The sequence below is a fragment of the Salarias fasciatus genome, chromosome 17 (assembly GCF_902148845.1).
Source record: "Salarias fasciatus chromosome 17, fSalaFa1.1, whole genome shotgun sequence".
Classification (NCBI taxonomy): Eukaryota; Metazoa; Chordata; class Actinopteri; order Blenniiformes; family Blenniidae; genus Salarias; species Salarias fasciatus.
The window spans coordinates 13502219-13527023 of NC_043761.1; the positions used below are offsets into that span (position 1 = coordinate 13502219).

At 44.7% G+C, this 24805-nt stretch overlaps 1 protein-coding gene across 1 annotated transcript in view; it reads left to right on the plus strand.

Moving 5' to 3' along the window:
- Nucleotides 1–24805, plus strand: part of snd1 (staphylococcal nuclease and tudor domain containing 1) — a 165046-nt gene that overhangs the window by 5922 nt on the left and 134319 nt on the right. Inside the window, exons 5-11 of the mRNA XM_030113574.1 lie at nt 3521–3681; nt 5249–5340; nt 7035–7193; nt 7944–8050; nt 8678–8768; nt 14532–14636; nt 23441–23542. Coding sequence (XP_029969434.1) covers nt 3521–3681; nt 5249–5340; nt 7035–7193; nt 7944–8050; nt 8678–8768; nt 14532–14636; nt 23441–23542 — 817 coding nt within the window. The remainder of the gene's footprint in view (nt 1–3520; nt 3682–5248; nt 5341–7034; nt 7194–7943; nt 8051–8677; nt 8769–14531; nt 14637–23440; nt 23543–24805) is intronic.

The following is a 24805-nucleotide window of genomic DNA, read 5'->3' on the forward strand; positions in this document are numbered from 1 at the left end:
TCAAGCATTCTGCACAATGGCCCAGAACAAGCCCTAATGTAAATGATGCTTTAAGTGTAAGCTGGCATCGTTTGGCCAAAGGGGAGTCCCATTACTCAGTTATGACTTAGAGCCCGAGTTCTTCCCCTCACTGCCTCCAATATCATTACTCGTCATGACCGGCTACGTTGATCACACACTAACTATGATGTGGCGATAATTACCAAGGTGATGGTAATGATGATGGCTTCGGACAGTGCAGTTAAACATGTGTTCAGAAGCCCACCGCTGCTCGCCGTCACGGTCAGCCGGTTCACAAATCGGATTCTCTGATGTTTGTGGAAAAGGCTCTGATCAGTCCCAGAGCGTCGCCTCGTTTTTGTGACGTTTTCAAGTGAAAATGAAAGTTTTTACAGCGTTGTGGGTTTCTGGTTATACAGCATCGATGCTTGAAGCCACTGAAAACACAACCTTTTGTAAACGCCGTGACTCCATCGGCGTGGAAACGGAGGAAAACCCAACTTTCTGAAACGCTGCTTACCGAGCATGTGAAAACGCAAAAACGGTGTTTTCACTTGAAACGGATTTTTACTAGTTCTCAGTAGCTGTAGGTTGTTTTTGACAGTGACATTGATCACCCAGAGATTTTAAGCCATCAATAAAGATGGAGATCTTGATGTTTACCACAGTGTTATGCTCACCTTTAGCCTCTTGTTTTTAGATCTCTTAAAAGTAGCCAGATTAAATGTAAAAAAAATAAAAAAAAATCCACCCAGGTGTCTACAAGTCGCAGTATATATGTGAAAAGGAGTTTTCTTCAGGTCAGATTTAACTTTTTAAGGATGCACTCGCGCTTGCTGTTTCCCCGAGGTCCTTCGTATTAACCTCACCTAAACACTGGCCACTATCCATTTGGACTGCAGGCACATTTATAGAGAGTAGTAAAAAAGAAAAGGGCTGTGAACAGACAAAGGCTACTGCAGCTGTGTGTTTCCATGCTGTCCTTATGTAGCACCAGTCAGGATTGGGTAATAGTTTGTTACTCTAAGTTATCTTGATAAATCTTCTGTTTGATAAATCTACATATGTTGCATCATAAAATGTGAAGTTTCAGTTTTTGGGATTCAAGTCTTCATTATCCGACTTGATCACTGTCCTTCGTGCTGACATTGAACGGGATCAGTCATGTTTTTGTTTTGTTTTTCTCTCCTCTCTAAATCTGACTGCTTGTTCATCCGTTCACGGAGGTGTCCAGACCCAGAGAATCTCTCAGATTCCCTCCCCGTTACACGTTGGCTCCGCAAACTGAAAACCCACAGGCAGGGGGGGGGGCCTGACTGATTGGTTTATATAACGCCCACCCACCAGAGCAGAAGGGAGCCGCATTAACACGGAGACCGACTGTGTTTCATAACCCCCCCCCCCCTTCCCATCGCTCCTTTTAACTGCAGCCTCAGAGGAGGGCTGGTTGCAGGGTGTAAACGTCTGGGGGACGGACTGTTTTCATGAGGACTACAACCCTCCCAGTCCAGAACACTGGGGAACGCCACTTCCCACTACCCCTTCAAACCGCACAGACAATAGGGAGCTGCGAAGTGGATCACCGAGGTTCAACACTTTGCGTCTATTTAAAGTATTTTTGGGCTGCACGGGGGAGACGTATGGAGATGAAAGATGTAGCCTTCGGCATGTTCAAATATCAGGGAATTGGAAAGTTTTCTCTGGTTGGCCCTTGTTCCTCCAGCAGTCTTGCTCAGTATTCCGCTCTCTTCCCCATCAATATCTGTTTTGATTCCAAGCAACGCGTTGCTGACCTAAAAAGAAACCCGTCTATTTGGAGACACGGATAAGTTCACTATCATCTGCCTCCACACATGAAGCTATTTCTATATCTTCGCGATCGCTGCGTGCGAGACGATCTCTGTTTCTTCTGTCTCCACACAAGGTCTGCTTGACTTGATTGCGTTCTTAGCTTCCTGGTCTCGTTCCGTACTTAAATCCTAAGGAGCTTAAACACAATTGACTTCTTAAGGAAAAGTTGCACGATTGTTGCTCAGTAAGCAAGAAACGGTTTCTGTTCACTTGAAGTTCGAAGCTAAATCAAACAAATGAAAAAAACAAAAAAAAATAACACGCCAAGTGAACTTGGCTGCGTTTTGGGCATCAGTCCAAAAGCCCAATTAAGAACACACAGCTGGAGAACAGGCTGTGTGTGTGTGTGTGTGGCATTTTAATTGAAAGCCACTTTGTTGCCTGTGTAAAGTGTATAGCGTCTTTTAGGCAGCAAGATGTGAAAAATTCAGTTTATGCACTGTTCATTTTTAAAAAGCTCCAGTCACCATCGCGGCTCCGTTTCCAATCGGGCCGCCGCCGCCTGGAAAAACAGAAGCCTGTTGGCCATTTGAAGTTCTGAATAATTAAAGTTGTACAAGGGCCCTCAAAAAGCATTAGGCTGCACAATTTGGGGTGCCAGCGTGGAATTAATTGTGGCGTTTGTAGCCAACTGCGTGGTTTCTTTTGAGGGAGCTGTCAAACATCATCATTGTCTCCTCGCAGGACGCTCAGATCCTTTTTTATTTTTATAAGCAGTTATAATCTGTTCATCAGTAATACAACACTGCACTCTGTCAGGACAGCACTTCTACCCATCTCATATTCAGCTAAGGACTAATTTTTCTGTCAACTGAACCAAAGCTTGAATTGAAACTGGTCTAATAAAGGAAATCGCTGAAAAGTCAAAATGTAGCGTAAATTATAGCTCAGTAATTTAACTTTGCTTAACGCAATATGTCTGCGAAACTCCTTTGAAGACAATAATTACTATTTTTTTTTCTGTCTTTGCGTTTTTATGTGGTTTTATTTGGAAAAAAAAAAACATTCAACAGCACCCACTAGTGGCCTAATGTGAGAACTACACGTTTGTCTCGATGCCTGTTCCAAACCTGGTCAATAGTGAAATACAACCGACGCTGCTGCAGCTTTACTGCAGCTGGAGAAGGAGCCGCCCGTGAAAGTTTCAATCATCAGGTTCACTGCGCTGCAGTTTATATCGGAGCCAGAATCCATGCCACTCAGCTGCTCCATTGGAGTAAGTTTTACAGAGATTCCGTGGAGATTTCATTTTGGTTTTCTTATTTTAAGCGATAAATTAAATTTTTTAAACGTCTCGGCCTGTTAAAATTAGATGAGCTGGAGTCAACTGCCCCTGCGGTGTCGAGGCCTCACACCGTGGTTGCATGCGGCTTGTCCTGGTGGAGATGGCCTGGAAAGAAGGAAATAATTGTGCCAAGAATCCAATTTTTTTTTTTTTCCCTCCCCTACTTTGTTTTTACAGCAGCATTAAAAAATTCTCAGATGGACTGAAGTCTGTTATGTTGAGGGAAAAAAAAAAGTTGCAGCGCTGGCTCTTAGTCACGGCTTATCCAGAGAGCAATCTCTTGCTTTTATCACTCGTTGTGCAGAGTTTGAAATGTGCTTTGCAGGTCTACATTTTATTGTGTCTTAAACTTTATTTATTTATTTATTTTTTATTTGTCCCCAGTCCAGAGCAGGCGCGACTCTGTGAGTTGGAGGACCAGTCGAAGGCTTCCAAGAAGGGCATGTGGAGCGAGGGCGGCGGCACACACACCATCCGCGACCTCAAGTACACCATAGAGAACCCCCGCAACTTCGTCGACTCCTTGCACCAGAAACCCATCAACGGTAAAAACACGCCCGGCGTCGGCTGCCGTCTCCTCATTAAAATGTCACGAATCCGCTGTTTTGACTGAGAGTATTTGCCCCACAATACCCACTTAGCGTGCCGTAATGGCGCGCTGTGTGTCATTCCTTCAGCGGCTCATCTCTGACCCACTCGAGGTCTAATGTGCCACTCGATTTATTTCCAGATGACTGCCGGTAACAGTGGCCCAGCTCATTTCACCAGCCTTTAATTGAATGGGAAAATGAACAGGGCCCCGGCTTTTTTTTTTCTTTTTTTCTTTTTTTCCTCCCTCACTCTTTCATTTCTTGTTCTTACCGTTCATGAGAGACTTTGAGGGTTGTTTTAGAATTGGAAGCACTGGAATACCATGAAGAGGATGCAACCTATTCAACAGACATAAACACTCAGAAACGTTCATACATAAATATCCAGAGAAACAGAGAGAACTCGTCTCAGGCTAGTATTTTATTTGAATCACATCCTGGAAAATTGACCTCAAGTTTCCCTAATATGAAGCCTGTCGATGTGCGTGGATCACACTTTAGACTGCGCCAGCAAATTTTGTGTGACTGTTTTGATTTTTAATGCTCCTTTCAAAGAATTCATGCTGAAAGAGGATGTGATCTGTTCAAAGAGTCAGAATCCAGAGTAAATAATTCAGTTTAATCTGGATTAAAGGAACCTGTAGTGTTTTAAAGAAGCCATTTACAGGACAGATTTACCGATTCCAGGTGTGATTCGATGAGTCCAGATCTCGTTTAAAGAATACTTGTCAACTTCTGTTTTGAAGAGTTTTGGTCTCTGTGTGAAAACTTCCATCTCCAGCTGAAATCTGGGTCTCTTTTAGCGGAGCGTGTCCTTGTTTTAGAAATCCAGACATAGTTTGAAAACTCCAAAATGCAGTTTTCAAATGTTGACATCTAGTTTAATGAGTCAAAGTCATACATTTTAGTTCTTTCTGTTAAGGGTATGTTATGAAGAGTTTTTTGTGAGGGACAAAAGTAAAAATAAATCCCCAAAAATAACCAAAAATCATTTTCTCTCCATTTTTTCCCCCTAATGCATTAAGAAGAGAGTTTTGGTATTCTGGTCAGACTCACGGCAGTGACGCGGACTCTGCTGGCTGAGCAACCTTTGAAGTTTCTTTGAACATGTTGCTTCTTTTGGAGTTCTTAAATTGGTGTGGAAACCATCGAAATCCTGTGTTACCGACATGAATTCAAACTGACCACAGCTCTTATCTCGGTTGCAAAGACGGTTATACCTGCTTCCAGGAGGCTTTCTCAGCCCCGCAGCGACTGTGTGTTTGATAAAGATGGGTTCTGGCCGGAGCATCACTCTTAACTGGGATTCAATTCAAGGAGGCTGCGACTTTCCTGCCTTCACCGCAAGCTTGAGTTAAACACAGTAATTGTTTTGGGCTGATCAGACGTTACAGCCTAGAATTCTAGCTGCCCTTATTCACTCCTACATTTCAAAATCTACAATTCTTTCACCGACTGCGGTGTCATTTGTGAAGTCCAGCCTGTGTGTGTGTGTGTGTTAAAATTTTCTTCCTCTCCTCAGCCATCATCGAACACGTGCGCGACGGCAGCGTTGTTCGCGCCTTGCTGCTCCCCGACTACTACCTGGTCACCGTTATGCTGTCTGGCGTGAAGGTAAACACGTCTCTCCTGCTGCACTTGCATCACATTATGAAATCCAAAATGTTACACAAGGGCAATACATTTCCATACATACGATATGAAATAAAAAAAACAGGTTGTCGAAGGCAGAGTTTGACACCGTTGGAAATCAGACACGGTTGCGAATCCCTGCTGGTTCAAACCGAATCCTGCGCAAAAGCAGACATTTATACTATTTGCATTTCTATTGGGTGCAGGTGGGGAACAACAGCAGGGCAGTCATGTAAAATTCAACACCACTTTATGGGAAAAGAAAGAACATTTAACGTGAAAAATATAGATATAGACATTTTTCACAGTCATTTCACTCGGTGGTAAGTTACTGTTTTGCTCATAAGAATCCAGAATCAAATAAAAATGTCTTTTTTCTTTATGAGTTATTACATCTAAAATGGTCACGTTTTCAATTTTTTTGCCGTCATTCCATCATTAGTTGTCGAGCAATTGTTAGCTTGGAAAATTGCAGTTTTAAAGTGGAAAAATGAAGAAAAAAATCGTTTAAAAAATGTATTGATTGATTAACTACTTTCCAGATTTCATTGTATATACAGCAGTGATTTCAGAGTGAGTTTTTGTTGGTGGATCACAAGTTCTGACTTGCATGATTTCCAAAAAAAACATGTTGGATTTTGCTACAAAAATAAATGTATGGTTCCTCCTCTCTCTGACCTATATTCACCCAGTTTGGTCTTGAAGTCGGTTTACCAGGTGTGGGACTCTGACCTTAAACCACACCCTGTCATGAGCAGGAAACAGGCTTCAACACAAAGTCTTCCAAGATAAATGAGACTCGAGTTGAAGCATTCACATATTTTGTCCACTTTTTTTGAGCATATTCTCTTACATGTGTTTGAATAAATGTTGCATTGATGTGGATGAGATCCTTTATGCCCTTCTTAGATTCTAAAAAAAAAACTGCAAAAAAAAAGAAAACCCGTATCAACAGAACAGCTGTTAAAGACTTTATAGCGCAGTGATTCTGGTGAAAGATACTAAAGTTAGTTTCTTGATCATCTGGATGCATAATTCATTTGCACTTTATTGCCATTAGCTCATTTACATACTGAATTATTGTGTTTCTGGAATAAATGTGTCGTAGAAATTCATCAAAGCTGAAGATACACCGTTGGATTTTAAATCTCCAGTCTGCTTGTGTTTTACTATTATACAGCAAGTCAGGTAATTTAGACTTGCAAAGTATACATGTAAATATAGACATTAGCTTCCTGTGTCATATCCTCGCCGCTAAGTTTCCCCGTCAGTCTTCTGCTCCCCGCTCCGCTTCGTCAAAGGACCACTCGAGATAACTAATCTATTTGATCCACCACTTGAAGATATTGCATCCATTTCAAGGTGTTCTTTGTCTCATTGCTCCGAAGCCTTGTCTTCTCGTTCCGCCTGTTGCGCTTATATCTCTCCGCCGTTCTGCCACGCTCAAAAGCAGATTACAGATAGCACGTATTGCAAAGTGACGTCTGTTAAAAAAAGAAAAAAGAAAAGAAAAAAGGATATTGGACCCTGAGAAAGTGTGAGCTCAATAAAACGCTGAGTTACTCGCAGCAGACAGATGTGTGTTTTACTTTCAGTGTAGATGGAATCAGTTAAAGAGGCTTTTCATTGTGTTAATGTTTAATTTTATATAATTTTTTTTTTTCTCATGTCCTCAGTGTCCCACATTCAAGAGGGAAGCAGATGGTACAGAAACACCGGAGCCGTTTGCCGCCGAGGCCAAATTCTTCACCGAATCCCGTCTTCTCCAGCGAGACGTGCAGATCATCCTGGAAAGCTGCCCGAACCAGATCATACTGGGCACCATCCTCCACCCGGTAAAACACAGGAGCCGGCGGCCAGCGGGGGGAACTTTTTGTTTAATTCACATCAAAGCAAACGAACCAGGTGGACTTGGAAGAGGTTTGAGCCAGGCGGATTGGTCAGTTCACGCTGGGATGAAGCCTCTTCCAAGTCCAGCCGACCCCATTCAATTCATTTTCCGGAGTTCAGAGTACAACCGTCGCAAATTCTCACAGGTAATGTCACACACACGAAGAAAGACTCTGAATATGGATGCGGCTGTGTTTTCGTTTCGAAGCCGCGCATCTAAATGAGACGCGGAGAAAGGAGATGAGGAAGGCAGAAAGCACACATCGTAACGACGGCTCTTTTTGCGGAGCAGTGGCTGAGTTTCTCCATTATCTAGATGCGATCTCGCCACGTCTCGCCTCCCCCGGTGCATAATTTTAATCCCCGTCTCAGTTCAACCGACGCAGAAGTCGGAGGAAATGCGACATGATTGTTCAGATCATTTCTGAAAGTGGCCCGGATCTGATTTGAAGTAATATGATTTGTGCTGTTCAGACTGTCAAAGAAATGAGATACGAGTCACACAGAGGCAAAAAAAAAAACTTTTGTCTGCCGTGTGACAGTAGCCTCAATTTCTTGAATTAAAATGTGCCGTTTCTTTCCAGAATTTTAACAAACTGTATAAAAACCAACGTGATGGATTCATGTTCTTTAGTTTGCTGAATCATTTTGTGTCACGGTTAAAATGAAAGCGTGTGTGTGTGTTTTTGTGTCAGAACGGTAATATTACAGAACTGCTGCTGAAGGAAGGCTTTGCCCGCTGCGTGGACTGGTCCATGGCCGTTTACACCCAGGGAGCTGAGAAACTGCGAGCCGCTGAACGGTGGGCGACCGGAAAACACACCAAATGAATTATTTATGCACAGAAAACCATCTTGTGTTGATCGTGATTAAAAAAGAGTGGAAACCATCAAATAGTGCACGATTCTTGAGGATGCAAAAAAAAAAAAAAATCCAAAACAGGAAATTAAGAATATTTTCCTCAGTTTTCATGATCCCACTGGAAAAAAAAAAACAACAAATGAGGGTTTTAGTTGTGTGGCGGACACACAGTCTTGTCATACTTTATTAAATACAGCTTTTGTTCAGATGAGAGAAAAATAGAGGAGCTCAGTTTACAGAATAAATTGGTCTGGGAAATTGCTGATGTGATAGAAGACCGCCCGAATAAAGACAGAATATGCAAATTCTCTGCACTGAAAGTAATCAGTCAATAGCAATAGATCCCCTTCATGTAGAAGTCCAAACATTTCTGATTAAAATCACAGTAAATAATCTCACTCTTTATGCCGCGTTGATGCCTATTCTCCGACGACTGAAGGCCAATCACGATTTTCTCACTTTGATGAGCATAAGTGGTGTTTTCCAGCTAAATGACTCATTCTTTTCAAGCTCGATTAGACCTTCTGTGTCCAAATACGTGACTGATGTCCATCTTGTTCCCGGCCAGATCTGCGAAAGAGCGCAAGGTCCGCATATGGAAAGACTACGTGGCGCCCACGGCCAACTTGGACCAGAAGGACAGACAGTTTGTAGCCAAGGTGAGGCGTTCAAATGGCTTTTTACGAGCCGCACTCCATTGATAAATGTCGGCTTTGCTTGAATCCAGTGTTTGTGGCATTGTTTTTAACAGTATTCACCATTGGTGTCAGTCTGGATAGATCAATGGGCCTGATTGGGTCCGCGGGCTGTATGTTTGACACCGCCGTTTTACATCGACGTGACTGGAAGTTGGCTTTAGTTCATTTCTCTTGCTTTTACCATTTGATGGTCTGCCACTGCACTTCCAATTTTCTTTCAGCATCCGAGTAAAAGCGGAGGCACTCGGAGGCTCCTTCAGAATTATATCTTCCTGACACTTATTTCTGCTTTTTGCTCTCCCCCCTCTGTGAATAAAAAGTTTGAAGAAAAAAAACAAAAAATGCCTTCAGTAAATGTATGAGGAATGCTCAACAGCACCCTCAAGCCAATCCTCAGGCAAATGAGGACTGAATCGGTGGTGTATGCCACAGCAGCAGCGCAGAATGACCCCCAAAAGCCAAAAACACAACATATTATCCGTGTCGGTTATTGGCCGGGGCTTAGGAGGAAAGTTTTGTTAAGATTAGGATCGGGGCGGTTCAGCCCCACACGGTTGTCGGCGTTCATTCGGTTGAACTAAGATTTACTTCTTTTTCCATTCCAGCAGTAGATTCCAGCCTCAGAGACTATCAAGTTCATGTTATATAAAGCAACTCCAGCTTGAAATCTGGTTTCCTATTTGAGCATTTTGATAATATTTCGCATCCTAAACTGCCCCCCGGATGATACATATTTCTCTTATATACTTTTTTAAAGTATGTCTTTTGTCTGCATTTACTCTCTCCAGACCCTAAACTTACAAGACCCGGTTAAAAAAAAAAAAAAATAAATAAATAAAATACACTGGCTCACCCAAGGGTTACATAAAAGGTGTTACTTTAGCAATCTGCTTACAGAATGAATTTGATAAACTTGCACACACAGAAAAGAAGACTGTATGTACATTTTTTTTTTTTCCCTGAGTCAGAGGCAAGGAGCCGGAGAAAGGATAAAACATTTATACTATCGGTGTGAGCGGCTGTTGGATCTCTCTGAACCCCCTTCAATAAAAGCGGGTTAGATGTGGGAATGAGGGAGCATTTGATGGAGAGCTCAGGGAACGAGTGTGTGTGCGTGGAAGGAGAGGCTGAAACACACACGAACTGGGAGGTTGAGGGTTAAAAGCTCAAAGTGTAAGCCAGTGTGTAGAGGTAAAGGATGAAGGGACAAGTCAGTCATTTTTTTTTTTTTTTTTTTCCCCCTCTTTCTTTGCTGCAGCTGTGGCACTGCGCCACCGCTGCCCTCAGTTAAACCTTGATGCTCTATTTGATCTCTGTAGGACGCGTCTTTGTCCTCCAGTTGTCCTGCAGCCGCTCTCCCGCAAAAAGAGCCACGGAGAGGGTCTGATCTCTGCCAGCCGCTGCCGTGTCAGTTCTGTTTTCGGGGTCAGGGAACTCGTGCGATCCTGCATTTTTGGGTTTTATCCACTCAGTAGAATTGCTACCTGGACATTGATGCATGATGGCTTGAGAGGGGTAGGAAATGTCAGCGGGACCATGCAACAGTTAACAAAAAAAAAAAAAAAAAACCCTTTTGAAACTGGCTGGAAAAGTGAAGTATATATTGGAAAGGCGGGTTTGTCAGACCTGTCATTGCTCCTGCACTTGTCCCCGTGACATTTGTCGGCGCCCAGCACCGCGACGCACCGACTCTCACAAGGACGTATCTATCCATCAATCCCATCATCATTCACTCCTCCCCTCTCCTCGTCCACTCTACTTTTCACTTCCTATTACCTGAGTGATGGATAGAGTGGGGAGACGCAGCAGGTCCAATCCCCACAAGTTAGTCCTGCCGAGGCTCCTTCCTTTTTCCACCGTCTCGCCTCACTCCTCACACGTCTACTGGGACCAGAGGACAGGATGTAGGCCATCTCCCAGTCGCCCCCCCCCTTTCTCCCCCGAGTGCCCATCGACTTATGAGGTGATGGACAAAAGGTGACGTGGTGTAAACCCCTTTACCAATCTGTCATCACCAGCTTGTCAGGAACATTACCAGCGTCGCTTTTAGGTCGACCAAATTCAGTGGAACACGAAAGGAGGCAGAATGCAAAACCTGGGCGGATTTATGTGATTTTTATCTCTCTTGTCGAATAAGACTTGAAGAATAATGTGTACCAAATACACAAATATGGTTTAAATGTGCTCATAAGAACAGGATAACAACTCTCTTCACAATGCATGCTTTAAGAATGCTGCAGCTAACTTATTTGTTCTTCTGTTAAAGCTTTAGACAATGAGAAATATTAGCTCTGTTTTACCTTTTTTAACTGACCATGTCAGTCCTTCTGTAGATTCAAACCTTCTGCTGAAAAAGCTTTTTTAATATATAGTGCATTGGTGCAAGGTTTTATTGTGTAGAGAGATAACGGCTTATCTTTCAGAAGTGAAAGCAGTGACATTTGTCTTTTTTTTTTTTTCTTTAAAAAATAAAGTAAAACTCTGGCAGACAGTCCAGGTTCAAGGTCAAACGTCTCGAGGAATAAATTAAAAAAAGTCACCTTTCGGGAGGGTGCAAGAGGGAAGCAAATTGATTTGTGCTCCATTTAAAATCTGTCAAGTGGAAAGGCAATAAGAGGAAACCTCTTTAGGTTATTGGTGCCTCTCAGAGGATGATGCCCTCCTGAAATGTTACAAACTTGGCAACCTTTACTTTGAGTACGCAGACCGCATATGGAAATAAAGGAGAAATAGAGGATCCTTCAATTTAATGAAAAGGAGAACCTTGTTATCATCCACGCTCTTGACAGAAACGCGGTGTTTGATGTGAAGCCACGTAGTTTGGGCGACACGCTGCATCCACCGGCAGGAAGGCCGAGCCGCTCGGCGTAGGCGTCGCCTCTGAGGGGGGCGATCCGACATGAGTAATGAGCCCGGCCTGGCCGAGGCCGCGCTCGGCCCCCGCGGTTAAAACCAACCTAATGGATTCGAGTGACAACCGACACACTCTGACGGCGGCCAAGATCCCGGCTCGCACACTGACTGATCTTGGCCACTGCAGATGTCATGTGAGCAGCGGGCAGAGGGTGGCAGTAGATCCCCACCTCTGGAGCGGCAGATCAGACCAGTGAGTCATGCTGCCAGCCTATTTGTCTTTCCTGCCTGCCTGCTCGACCCTCATCGCAGCTACTTTCCAAAGACTTTGCTCTATTTTTTTTTTTTTCTATCTATCCTCCATCTTTCCCTCTGTCTCTGTTCCTGTGATATTTGCTGTGAGATTACACTCCGTCTCTCTGGCTCGCTCCATCTTTCTGCCCCCCCCCCCCCCCTCTCGTCACAGCGTGTGCGTGCGCGCTGATCCGCCCTCCTTCGCCTCGCTCGTCTCGCCTCCTCCGGCTGATAATTAGCCAGTAAATGCTGAGCCATTTTTATTCCGCTCCTGCCACGTCCCTTCTCTTGCACTTTATTTACTTGGGCAGGCCACAAAACGACCTTGTTACACTGCAAATTTGTGTAGGCCGGCGTGTGTTTGTGAAAGTGCACGTGTGTGTGTCTTTCTGTGTTCATAAAAGCCCCCCCCCCCCTCCTTCCCTCTCTCACTTACTCATCTCAACTCTCCCCTTCTCCGCCGTGCTCCCCATGTCTCAGTATCTCTCCCACTCAGCTCAGTGATTAGTGTATGATGTATTTTGGCTGCTGTTGTGGGCAGCCCATTTAGCATGTGGGCTGGTCTAATTTCTGTTCTCTGGTGGCAAACGCAATGGCAGTCTGATTTGTTTTTATGGAATAATGAATCTGCCAATGAGATAAATGCACCTGAAGCGGCGTACATTCAAAAAAAAAAAAAGTCAACGTTTTCCTCCACAGCTTGGTCCAAATGGAGGTTGAGGCATGGCTCAAACCTGCAAAGCACTCCAGGCTCGAGCAACAGCCTACATATGAGCCGCGGCTTGAGTGATGTCGAGGCCATTCAATGCACATGTGGGAGGCAACATGTGTAGGGCGATTGATTTCTCAGTCTCCTGCAAGTGGCCTACTTAGAGCCCCTGTGTTCGGAGGCCGTCTCAACCTCAATCACATTATACCCCCAATCTGTCTTCTGATCTCAGCGGCATGCGGGCACAGAAATGCACAGTGCATGGATCAGATTGAATCGCTGATATTTATTGCACGCTGCAGTGTGAATGATTTGGCGTTGATGTGTGTTAGCGGCGTTTCTCACAGGGTTTTGTCGAGCTGCGGCGGTTGCACCTTATTGGACCTGCTTGGAAGTCTGTAAGCATGATCTCCCCCCCAAAAAAAATGTTTGTTTTTTTTAAGTGAAATGCAGCAATCTGGAGCCCTGCTGCGTTGACTAGTACAATTTGGGCAATGACGCTATGAGAGATTCAGTTTCAACACTGTGCTGGAACAAATGAGATAATGGTGGCCTGCTACAGTTTAACTCAGCGATGTGAAACACCGCATTAGAATTGTCAACATAGAATCATTTAAAATTTTTAATGTGATGCCAATATAGCAGTAACACTAACAGTAATGTGTGTAATGTCACAGTGGAAAGATTACAATCCTTGGCTTATAGTCATACTCTTTATTTTATCCTTTAATACATGAAACTGGCACAAAAATAATTATATTATGAGGCTCATCTGCATGTTCACTGGTAGAATGGGCTATTACAGGGGTGTAACTACACATTGAGCTTAATTTCATCTGGTGCGGTTCAGACGGGTAAAATAGCGCTATAATAACCTTTAAACAACCTGCAGCACGTAACCTTCTGGTGCAATATACAGTGAAATGTCTTCTCCTATAGCTGCTGCAATGTCTGAGTTTTTACAAACTCAATTTGATAACAAAGTAGTTATCAAACTACTAGTGCTGTAGTGCCCAACTGTTGTTTGTGACATTTACTTGCAGTTTATCCATCTTTTACCAAACTAAGCAACCGGTGACCTATGTTTTTCCCTCTGTAACTCTGAAAATCTGCACTTTTTTTCCCCTTTTATTTCTTTCGGTGCTGCACCTGCGATAAACTGCGGCTGCTCCCCTTTGGTACAAAGAGAAATAACTTTGAAATGCCAAACATAAATTAGACTCTGCATTTAGCTACACTTGTAAAGGTCTCCGAAACAAAATGCTGCCAGCCTGCAGTCGCACAGAGGGGGCTGTGTGATGCCCCGCCAGTCTGTCTTTAACGCGGTGTTTGTGTTTTAAAGCTTTTTTCCTCATGCCCCCCCCCCCCCCCCCCCCCCCCCCCCCCCCCCCTCCTGCTGCCAATCCCCCAGATAGCGGAACGTCCTCGCCCTGTCCTCCAAATCTCGTCGGCCCGCCGGAACGTCTCAGCTCGCTTACTTACTCAGTCACTCAGAGATCACTCTTTCTTACCTCGCTCCCGATGGCTTCTGCTCGTGACAGCGCACGATCTGCACTGTCACTCTCCCTCTAACTTTGAATAGATCTCTTCCTCTCCATTTATCCTTTACCTGCCCCTTCACTTCCCATCTTTCTTTCAGCCGAGCTGCTCTCACCCACTCAACAAAATGCAATGCCAGTCCTTTTTTTTTTTTTTTCTCCCTCCTTCCTCAGGCCTCGACACTCGTCCACCTAGCTCGACTGCATCTGCATCGCCCCCCTCCCCAAAGAATTAGACAGTTTTTGCACCCTGAAGTGTAATGTCTTATTGAGTTTGGTGTTCTCATCATGCTTTAATTTCCTGATTTTTTTTTTTCTCCCCCCCCGCAGGTGATGCAGGTGGTCAATGCCGACGCCATGGTGGTCAAGCTCAACTCCGGGGAATACAAAACCATCCACCTGTCCAGCATCCGGCCCCCCAGGATCGAAGGAGAGGTGGGTTACCTCCAGGCCGCGAGAACACACCCGAGTGGCTACTTGATGAGCGAACGAGTGTGTGAATGTTGTCCCGCAAGGGTGAGGAGATTAATTAAGAGCCGCTCAAACGCCTGCAGTGGTGCCAAAGATCCTGAATATTTATCCTCATCCTCCCATTTGCTTCTCCTTCCACGAGGACCGTGAGGTTAATTCTGACCACTTGGTGGCGCCCCTGTAGCTGGGCCACATGCAAACGCTATGAATCGCTTGCACACACCCAGTGGTTGCAGCACTGCAGAGAGCCAGGCAGATCGATTTTTTTCTTTCATTTCCCTCCCCCCTTTCCCCCCCCCCCCACCACACTTGCTCTCTCTCTCCAGAATCACCTCAAGACTGTGAAATCATGTACAAGCTTCCACGTGTACGCCAGGTGACACTAAATGTGTGTGTGTGTACCGACCGGAGAGAAAAATAGAACCTGAGGATACAGCTGATCCTCTGCCGTCTTCACTCCTCCCGCCTCGCCGCGCCGTTCGGATGGAGGCTTTTCTCGTCATGCAATCGAACCCAGTTCTGCCCATTCTTCTCAGAGATTTCATTCGAGCGGTCTGTTTACTTTACAGGCAGAAGTGATCACTTTTCATCCCTTTGGTTAACATCGACGTCTGAGTAATCTCAAATGTTTTCATTCTCTCAAAGGAGCCTGGAAATATCAGTCCGATTAATTGCAAAGTTTCAATGTCACTTCGACATTATTTTTTGTGTGTGTGTGCGCGTGCGTGTGTGTTATGTTCTGGATGAGACTTTCTCCTTTTTGTCTGTTCGACGGTCGCTCTTCCAGTCAACAGGCTCTTAACGGTTTCATCCATTTGTAAGCAAGTGGTGCCTGAAAAGGTACGAGACAAAGGAGGTGTGGCGTTTCTGCCTCAGCCGCAGCTGTAAAAGTCCGCTCCGCGTACGTCTGATTGTTTTGTTTTTATAGACTCCCTCCTCTCTGAATCTTCTCCATTTCATGCCTTTCCTTTTATTGTCTAGTTGGTTTTTTTTTTTCCTTTGCGTGTGTCCTCTTCCCCTCCTCTCCCTCCTCCTCCTGGCATCGTCAGGGCGTCTCATCATTAAGACTTTGTACGTTTCCCTCCTCTTCTCCTCTCTACAGTCACTTTCTGGGCCCCCCCCCCCTCCGGGTGTGCAGATTCTTGACCTGTGCTGCTGTTGTTCTTCGTGCGTGTTTATTCTCCTTACTTCTCTGTGGTTATATTAAGCTTGTGGGCAAAAACATCTCTCCATGTTCCTTCTTCTCTTTTTTTTCCCATTTTATTTAAAATCTTCCACAGCCTCCCTGCTTTTTTTTTTTTTTAATGAAAAAATCTTTCTCAATACTTTTACTTTTCCTGATTTAATTTCTCTCCCTTACTTTTTCCCCCCCTCTCTCCATTACTTTTCATTATTTTTCTTCGTCTCTGTGCCTCTTCTTATTTGGTCTGTCTCAGTCTTCCCCTGCACCAGATGCTTCAACAGTATGTGTTTTTTGCTTCATTACACAGTCGTATGTTACCGGGTGCCCGGGAGAGTGAGCCCAGATGTGAGTGTGGGTGTGTATTGTGTCGGTGTCACACTGGCACTGTGTTGTGTTGCTATTATTGCACTTCATGAATATTTAATTGTCTTTGTGTGTCTGGTTTTTTTTTTTTTTTTTTTTTGCCCCCTCTGCAAATACCAATATTTATCAAAATCAGGTTGTGTGGGCACTGTTCTCCCTCAGCTAGTAGAAAGGAAACATGTATCAACTCAGATTCGATTCTTCTAATTCTGGAATAATAAAGTAACGCCCATCTGGAATTCGGCAGATAATATTTCGACACGTCAGAGTCGGGGCTTCCTGCAGGCAGGAGGGCTCTCTCAGTGACGGCTAGGAGAGTGGTGTTGCATTCAAACTGCTGCCACATTTAGTTTCTTAATAAGGGTTGTTCATGGAGCTGCTGCTGGTGTTTGTTAGCCGGTTATTTCTGTCTGTGAGCTAAAGAGCTGCCTGCCTGTCTGTAACGCCGTTGGCTCGGCGTTGAGTGTTGTCGCTATGGCAGCAATGCAGAGTTGTGATAGGTTCGCAGAGGCTGTAATGAGCCCTTTGACTGTATGGGAGAATATTGGCAACCGATAAAGAAACTCCAACATATCTGGATGTATATCTCTCCTGGATTCATGCCGGTTGTGTCTGACCACTAAATTACTCACATAAGATGTTTTTTTTGTTTTTTTTTTTTTTGACGACAGCGAGGGAACTCAATTTCATGCCTTGTCCACACACACTCACAGACGCAGTGGTTGTAGTTCGCCGTGAGTTGCTGGAAGCCATTCTGGACATCATAATTTCCCTTTTCATTACTGTTGCTCCAGCAAGTTTGAAAGCCAATAAAATGATTGCGCAGCGCTTCAAAATATTGTTGTTCACTCGTGAAAGTATTTGTAAAGGAGATCCATTTAGCCTAAGAAATATCCAGGGGAGGATTTCTAAAATGGGGAGTTTGTCCCTCAGTGGGTTTGACGTTTGCCTTTCAGGTCAGGGAAGGGAAAGGTCACAGCAGGTATCTCTCAGCCAGCAGCTGAACACACACTGACGACATGTTGGCTAACATTGTCACGAGTGAACTGGCTTCTTGCTCACAGAGCATCAGACAGGCACAAAGACATCGTCACGGTTTGCAGCGCCGCTTCCACACACACACACACACACACACATGCACACACACAGAGGCATGCTTGGTTAAGCTGCATTAGTCTGTGTCAGGAAACATCTTGGAAATTGGCGTCAGAATTCGCACAAACATGGATTATCCCGACACGGGCTGCATGTGTGTTTGTGTGGAGAGACATCCCAGTTGTTTGCATGTTAACATCTTAGTCCGTCTGTGCCGCTACAAGGAAACAAACTCCCAGATTTGGCATTGTGACGTGCGTATGTGTGTGTATACTGTACTTAGAGGGGAGTGTGTTGCGTTCTCTAGAGGTCTTTTGGGATTTTCTGGTGCCAGTTGTCATTATTTTCTCTGTCTGTCTGCATGTGCACAGTTTTCTGCAAGCAAGTCCATTTCTGTTTGTGTGTGGGTGTGTCAGGGTGTGTGTACTCTTCAGAGTACAGAGGCCAGATGCGATGTACCGCTGCACTGATGAACTGTGACAGTTCTTGCTGAGCCCCCTCGACTCCTCCTCCCCCTCCCCCCTCCTCACATCTCCTCTGCTTCGTTCGAGTCTCCCAACACCACATCTCCTCCTGCCCTTCTCCCGACTCCACTAATTGCGCTCAGACTGACAGATCAGTGAACCAATGGTGTCTTGCTGCAGGAAAACACAGGATGCACAGTTCCTGATCTCCCTCCCTGCCTCCACGCCTCCTCAGCACTGCTGCCGCGGTGGATCTTCACATGAGTTATTTTAAGCTTTGTAGTTGGAGTCAGCTTTTCTGCTCTCTGCGTCCGTCCCTCCTTCCTTTCCCCCCATTTTTTTTTTTTTTTCCTCTCTTTCTCTATTTTCCTCATGTGCGGCAGGACAGGCCCGGTGTAAACAAGTGGGGAGAGACGTCTATGCGGAGTGACTCACTGTTATACCGTGACACCCACTCACACACACACACACACACACTCTCGCTGCGGCTGGATGCGTTTGTGCGGATCTGCTTCGACTGTGCGCGGCTCGGAATTGTAACGTATCTGTGTTCTTGCGTGGTTTAAGTCGGGTTAAGGATAGTGCTGATGATGCACATAAAGCGGTCAGCTTCACTCCACTGTCTTATATAAGGCCACACAATGACTGTGCTCATCTCCGTGATGCTCCGCTCTCTCCTGCCTACTCGTCTAACCTCACTATTGTTCACCTCTGTGCGTGTTGACTCTGTAGATTATTCCAACTCTCAATCTTCTGTCCTGTCTTCCTCCGCAAGCTGTAAATTATCCGTCTTTCTAATTTCCCTCCCCCTCCCTTTTTTTTTTTAATTCTTCCTCTCTTTGATTTGTACTTTCCCATTAGATATGCCACTTTTAGCACAGGTAAGGTAGGAGCAGTCAGGAGAATGATAGAAGCCGAATCTGACAGTTTCCACATCTTCATATCAGTAAAGTGCAAAATTTATTATCAAATCTAGATTTCTGGTATCATACTCCTTGTAGTGGCCATTGTTTCAAGAATACATGGTTTCGGTCGTGTTAATGAATTCTGTTTGTCATCGATGTGTAGTCAAGACATCAAGGTCTTTGACGAAGTGATAACATATGGAAATGGAAAATGCGTTGTTTGCAGCCAGTCAGGTAAATATCAGCACAAACACAACAAAGGGTTCTTCAGACGTTGACTCCACATTCTGTCAGGAAATGTTCATCACGCATAACATAATCGGTTTTGAGTCAGAAGGCAGCAGAACATCGGCGTGAAAGACTCCTAACAATATTAAGAAATGCTTTAAGCTTCTCAGGTAGTCAGTAAGAATGTGTTGTCAATTTTGTGTCAGAGTGAAATGTAATATTTGAAAATCGCACCGAAGAAGAAAACTTTTTGAGAGTGCATTTGCAGAGGAACACTTAACCATTTTCCTTTTTGCACTGAGACTCGTGTTCCTCATTTTTTTTTATTTTTTTTTTTACATTTTTTATTTTCCCTCTTTGTCCCTCTTCCCTACTTCCCCCCACCCCCTATCCTCTAAATCATATGCCTGACCACTTGTGTGTCCAGAGCGTCTCTCTGGCCTGGCAGGAAGCGCTCTGACCTGAAGTTTTGAAGCGCAGTGACAACAGAAGAGGGGGTCACCCGACCCAGTGATTCACTTGAGTGCCGTCAGATTGGTCGCCAGTATCTGTCCTCCTGAATATTTGGCTGTCACTGGTGTGGGAAGGGAAAAAAAACAAAAACAAAAAACAAGGACTTGGCACGCTCGTGGTTTTGTGAGTGAGAAGACATTATACCGACAACAGCAGGAGACAACCATGTGACTGCTGCTTTGAAAAGCACTTCGTGCACACTACTAGAAAACACCTGTTTTGTTCAGGTCAATATTGTGTGACCCAATTAATTTATTCATTTAAACCACTGGTGTCAAACTCATTTTGCATGCAACCTAGTATGAGGCAGGACAGTTATTAGCTATGAATTCCTGCGCCGACTAGGAAGCATTGCATAAAGTTGAAAGCTGCATTCTTTTGCTTTAATAACATCTCCCAGTTTAAAAAATACCTCCATGAAATGTAAAATCTACGGAAAGATCCAAAACCAGTGTTTATTTCCAGACAAATGTGGTAAAAATTCTACTATTTCTTCACAATCTGCCTTTCCTCAGTCTGGTGTTTGATGCTAATGGGGCGTCTGCACCAATAAGGTCGCAAAGCTGCATCCGCTAGTGGAAGAAATTGCCAACGCCAGTGGCTCCCATTTAAAATTTAATGTTGATCTTTTTCCTAACATGCAAGGTCATCTCCCATGGGGCTGTGTGTTTCGGCACACCTGCTCTAAAGTTTTTAGCAGTCACCAGTCGTGCAGAGCTCCTGGGTTAAGTCCACCTCTGCATCACTGCTGGTCTGCGGGGTAGGTCTGACCGTCCGTCTGCTCCCCAAAAAAAAAAAAAAAGAAAACATGACGTCGAGCATATTAAGTTTCCACGCAGCTGCCACCAATGCGGATCTTGAATCTAAAATTTGGGTGGGTGACATCCTGGCAGCTGAACCGTGTCGCAGCTGTCTCATTTAATTTGTCTGTCTGGAATACAGCTAGTGATGAAGTGAGTGGTTGTTTACCTTTATGATGTTGGAGTTAAGGTGATTGTGAAGTTTTTTTCTTGCCTCTGGAGCACCAATATAAGTGAGTTTGCTGATGACTTATTTGTATTTCTCTTCCTATTATTAGATTCTATACCGCACGCTAAGAAATACGCTTGATGCAGTTGCTTTAGGAGATGCGTGCCCTCTTTCTTCCTCTTCTCTCCTGCTCTCTCAGCTTCCCTTTTAATGTTTATATACACGTTTGAGTAATGTTGTTAGGCATACAATAGTAAATGTTCGCTTTGTCTCAAGCTCCCAGTGCACAGCTTAATCAAACAATAAGATCCGAGCTGTGCATTTCTTTCAAAAGATGGGTTGCTCATAAAACGCACTCCCCTCAGTCAGCTAAATGCAAAACCGAGGCCTAATACTGTACACTCTCCAACCCAACATCACAGAGTATGACATGCTCCTGAGTCATGATTTCACCCTTGACGTTCCAGAAGCCGCAAGTGCTCCCAGCAGTCGCATCCACACATTTGCAGCTCGGAGCCCGCAGCCTGGCGACACTGTACAGCCCAGCTCCGCGCCATGCCTCCGCAATAGTCAAAGACGATTCCTGAGCTTCAGCGGGTAATTTGGAACGAAGGGAATTTACCCCAAATAGAACAAAACTCCCCCCGAGGACAGTCAGTGCAAACTGTTGTTATCGGGTTACGGGGAGACATGGCAATGACTCTCTCTTTCTGTAACCTTCCTGCAACCACATAACTGCGCTTTACGGACGAAGTCGGCAGATTTTGTCTGGAGACTGAAGGAGGAGTGGGCTCCAAAGCCACAGAAGCGTGTTACGGGTTTACAGGTTGTGTTTAAAATATATTGTTCTCTGGGCACGTGTGTGTGGTTTCATTACAAAACAACAGGAAGACGACTTCGTCTTCAGCGTTGACGGCCTCTCAGTAATCGTACATTGGCACTAGATTTTTTTTTTTTTATGGTTACAATAGTTCTACTGCCAAGACGAGGTTAAAGTTGTCCAGTGAGTCACGCTGGACATGGACGTTGGTCTGGAGAACGTAATCACCCATGTGTTCTTCCAGACTGCCCGTTTCTTTCTTTCTTCCTTTCTCTTTTTTTTTAAACGCGTTTAACATTTTCTGTGATTGTCTCGGTTTCTTGTTTTCTGACTCCTTCACCTCACCAACTTCCACTCCGTCTCGCTCCGGTCCCCGCAGACCTGCTAAAAGATGCAGGAGAACTACCTTCTGTCCTCGCCGTCGACTTCTCCACTCCTTGGGCCTAATTGGCATAGAGTGCTGACATTTACACTCTCTGCCCTCAGTGACACGGCTGCCTTTCCACAGCGAAGCCGCTTATTAGTTGGAAATGATTCTTCCTTTTTTCTTCTCCGCGTAGAAGTTACCTTGTTATTCTGACCCGTGTTTCGTCAGAATCTGCCTTGCGCTGCGGCGAATGAGCGCGGCATAAAGGATGCAGTCATTCAATATTAGGAAGCCGCCTTAACGTGATGAGCTATGGCATGAAGGAAATCGGCTCCAGAAGAAGGATTTCACCCGCGCATCATCTGCTGAAGTGGAGGGTATAAGTCGGCATCTCCGGCTCAAAATGGAGGAGTCCTGGCTGGCAGCGTTCCTAAAAGGCCCCATCATCCCACTGCAACGGGCTTGGTAGGGATGAAATACCCTGACAATAAGCCCCAGCTGACACAAAATGGAGGACATCAGCTCTTGGCTGAGCGGTGAGGGATTTCCACCGGGCATGTGTGAGATTAGCTGGGAGGTTCGATACTGTGCTGACTCCACTCCTGAAAGTAGAGGGGAAGAGACGGCGGAGAGAGAAAGGAGAGGGCTTTCTAGCTCAAAGGTTACTACAATGCTTGCCAAGGTTAAAGGAAGTCTGTTGCCTGGTAGAGCCGGCGGTTTGCTTCGCAGTCACATAACCATATTCCAAAACCTGGAGGAAAAATGGACGCTGCCGAAACTCTGTTTTCGATTTTTCAATTCAACACATTGAAATTATTCCTCCCGCAAGATTTGCCGTAAAGACCCGAGTGGGGCCGCGAGCACACGCGCATGCCGACACATCCTTTGCTCCCCATGTGTCTTCTCTCCACATCCATCTGGGCAGCTGTGCGCCACACCTGGCAGCTCCGAACAACTGGAGTGCCATTAAAAATGAATGAGAACCGTCGAAGAGAGGAGGAAATGAGGAATTAATCCAAGCCCGCGTGCTCATTTGGAGGAGTGTTACTTCTGTTTGTATGACTGATAATGATGGCGTTCATACAAGTGTGTGGGAGGAGTAGGGGTGGTTAGCATACTGCTATTGTCATTCATAGCCATATTCCTCCTGTTTGCGCCTGTCGATTTTTTTTTTTTTTCCCGCTGCATCATTGTCATTTGCTGTATTATAATTTCGTTTTTTTTCCTTCGGCTCCTGCAAAAACGACACCTGTCACTCTCTGCGCGCACGTGTGTGTGTGTCTCTGTGTGTGTTTTTCTGTGTTTGTCTATCCACTCAGGGAACAACACCGAACCTCAGCCTCCTTTGAAAATGCAAATAGGTTCTATTTGTGGACTTGCTCCTGTCAGAGAGTGGGTTGAGCGTATTGAGGGAAGTTATTTTTTTTTTGTGTGTGTGTGCGCAGCTGCGCGAGTGTACATGTGGCTCCGTCTGCACCATATGCATGCACACGGTGTCAGCTCGCCTTCATGGATCTGCTGAGCACAAAGGCTTTTCAGTCGCTGTGTCAGTGCGTCCCTGATAACTGTATTTTGATTAGTTTTTTTTTTTTTTTGTATGTGAGATGTCAGTCCGTACAGAAAGAGGGACGCTTGTGTCTGAATCATTCGGTACAGAAGATGCAGTTCCATTATCTGATTAAAGGTGTCATGTAAACACTTCTGTCTAATTGGATTGGCCCCATTGATTAGAGTTATGAGTGGATCAGAGGTAGAGTCTGTTGACAGTCTTGAATGAGACTTTTTATTTAATACATCTTTCAAGTGTGATCTGAATGATTATGTATTCAATAATGTGTCACTTTCCTCTGTCTCCACACAGGAGAAGAACAAGGACAAAGACAAACGCTTCCGTCCACTCTACGACATCCCCTACATGTTCGAGGCCCGAGAGTTCCTCAGGAAGAAGCTCATCGGTAAAAAGGTAGGCACGGGCGACAAGCTCCCAATCATTCTTTTGTGCGACGAGTGTGTGCGTGCGCCTGTGTGTATGAATCAACATGATTGCCTCTAATCAGCTTTAATGAATTAAACAATAGCTCTAAATAGGAATTCCCCCGTCGGCTGTACAAGTGCTCCAACACCCTTTTTACCCCACTCAAGTCCATTTCTGAGCTTGATATCTATCTCTCGCTGTCTCTCAGCGTGAATACCAAGTGCTCCCAGTAGATGCCCTGGGGCTCGGTATTGGCCCGGACGCACCCTTTAAACAAGCAGTGTTGATTTCCCCCTCTTGTGTCTATTGATCTGCCGGGTCTGTACACCTTGGGGGCCCACTATGATTTACGCACATCTGACCCAGTAGAATGCAGCACAAAGCTAAAGAGGACTTCACATCAGCTTCGGGTTTTTTTTTTTTTTTTTGAATGCTGGAATGGATGTGTTGAATACAAAGTTGTGAAAAGATTTAAATGAGAAAAAAAGAAAACAACAAACCTTAAACCGAGGTTTACTGTTGCAAAACACGAGTTAAAACTCATGCAAGTATTGATCCGTAGCTAGTTTTAAATGTTGCACAGCCTTCCATACAGAGCAGAAGTACCTTTCTCAGCTTGCAGAAAGGTGGTTTTAAAAGCAGAGTTCCTTCAATAAACCAGTGAAATGACACCTACATTGTTGTCTGTTGTCTGTTCAGCAGCAATTCTGCTGCCTCCAATCGCAGCTCTGGCACTAAAGGAGGCGGCTGTTGCTCACAAGTCCCCCGATTGCTGTTGTCCACCGCCCGAGCTAAATGGTGGTTTATTCTCTCCCGAAGCGGTGACTTTAACAGTTTTCAGACACATTACCATGGGGTCCATGATGGAAAAGATCGTAACAAAAAAAAAAAAAAGAGGAATACATGGAAATTCAGCTGCAGACACAATCATCCTGACAGAATGACTTCCCCAAACATGAGTTTGCTCCTAATTTTTTAGGTTCTTGGACCTCATCAGATTTCTTCTTTGTGTGCTTTATAGAGTCTCAGCTTGCTCTTCCGTTGTGCTGAAGATGTACCAAACAAAAACAGATGCAAGTGTAGTGTGCACAATGGACAGAGCAAACATTTCATAACTGCACAACTGAATAAAAAAAAAAAAAAAAAAATGGCACTACAGCCCGATAAACATAAAAACAAGCACCCACTCAAAGCCAAAAGCCAAGAGAGTTCCTGTTGGCGTTCTGTATGAGAGTGAGATTCATATCCCTG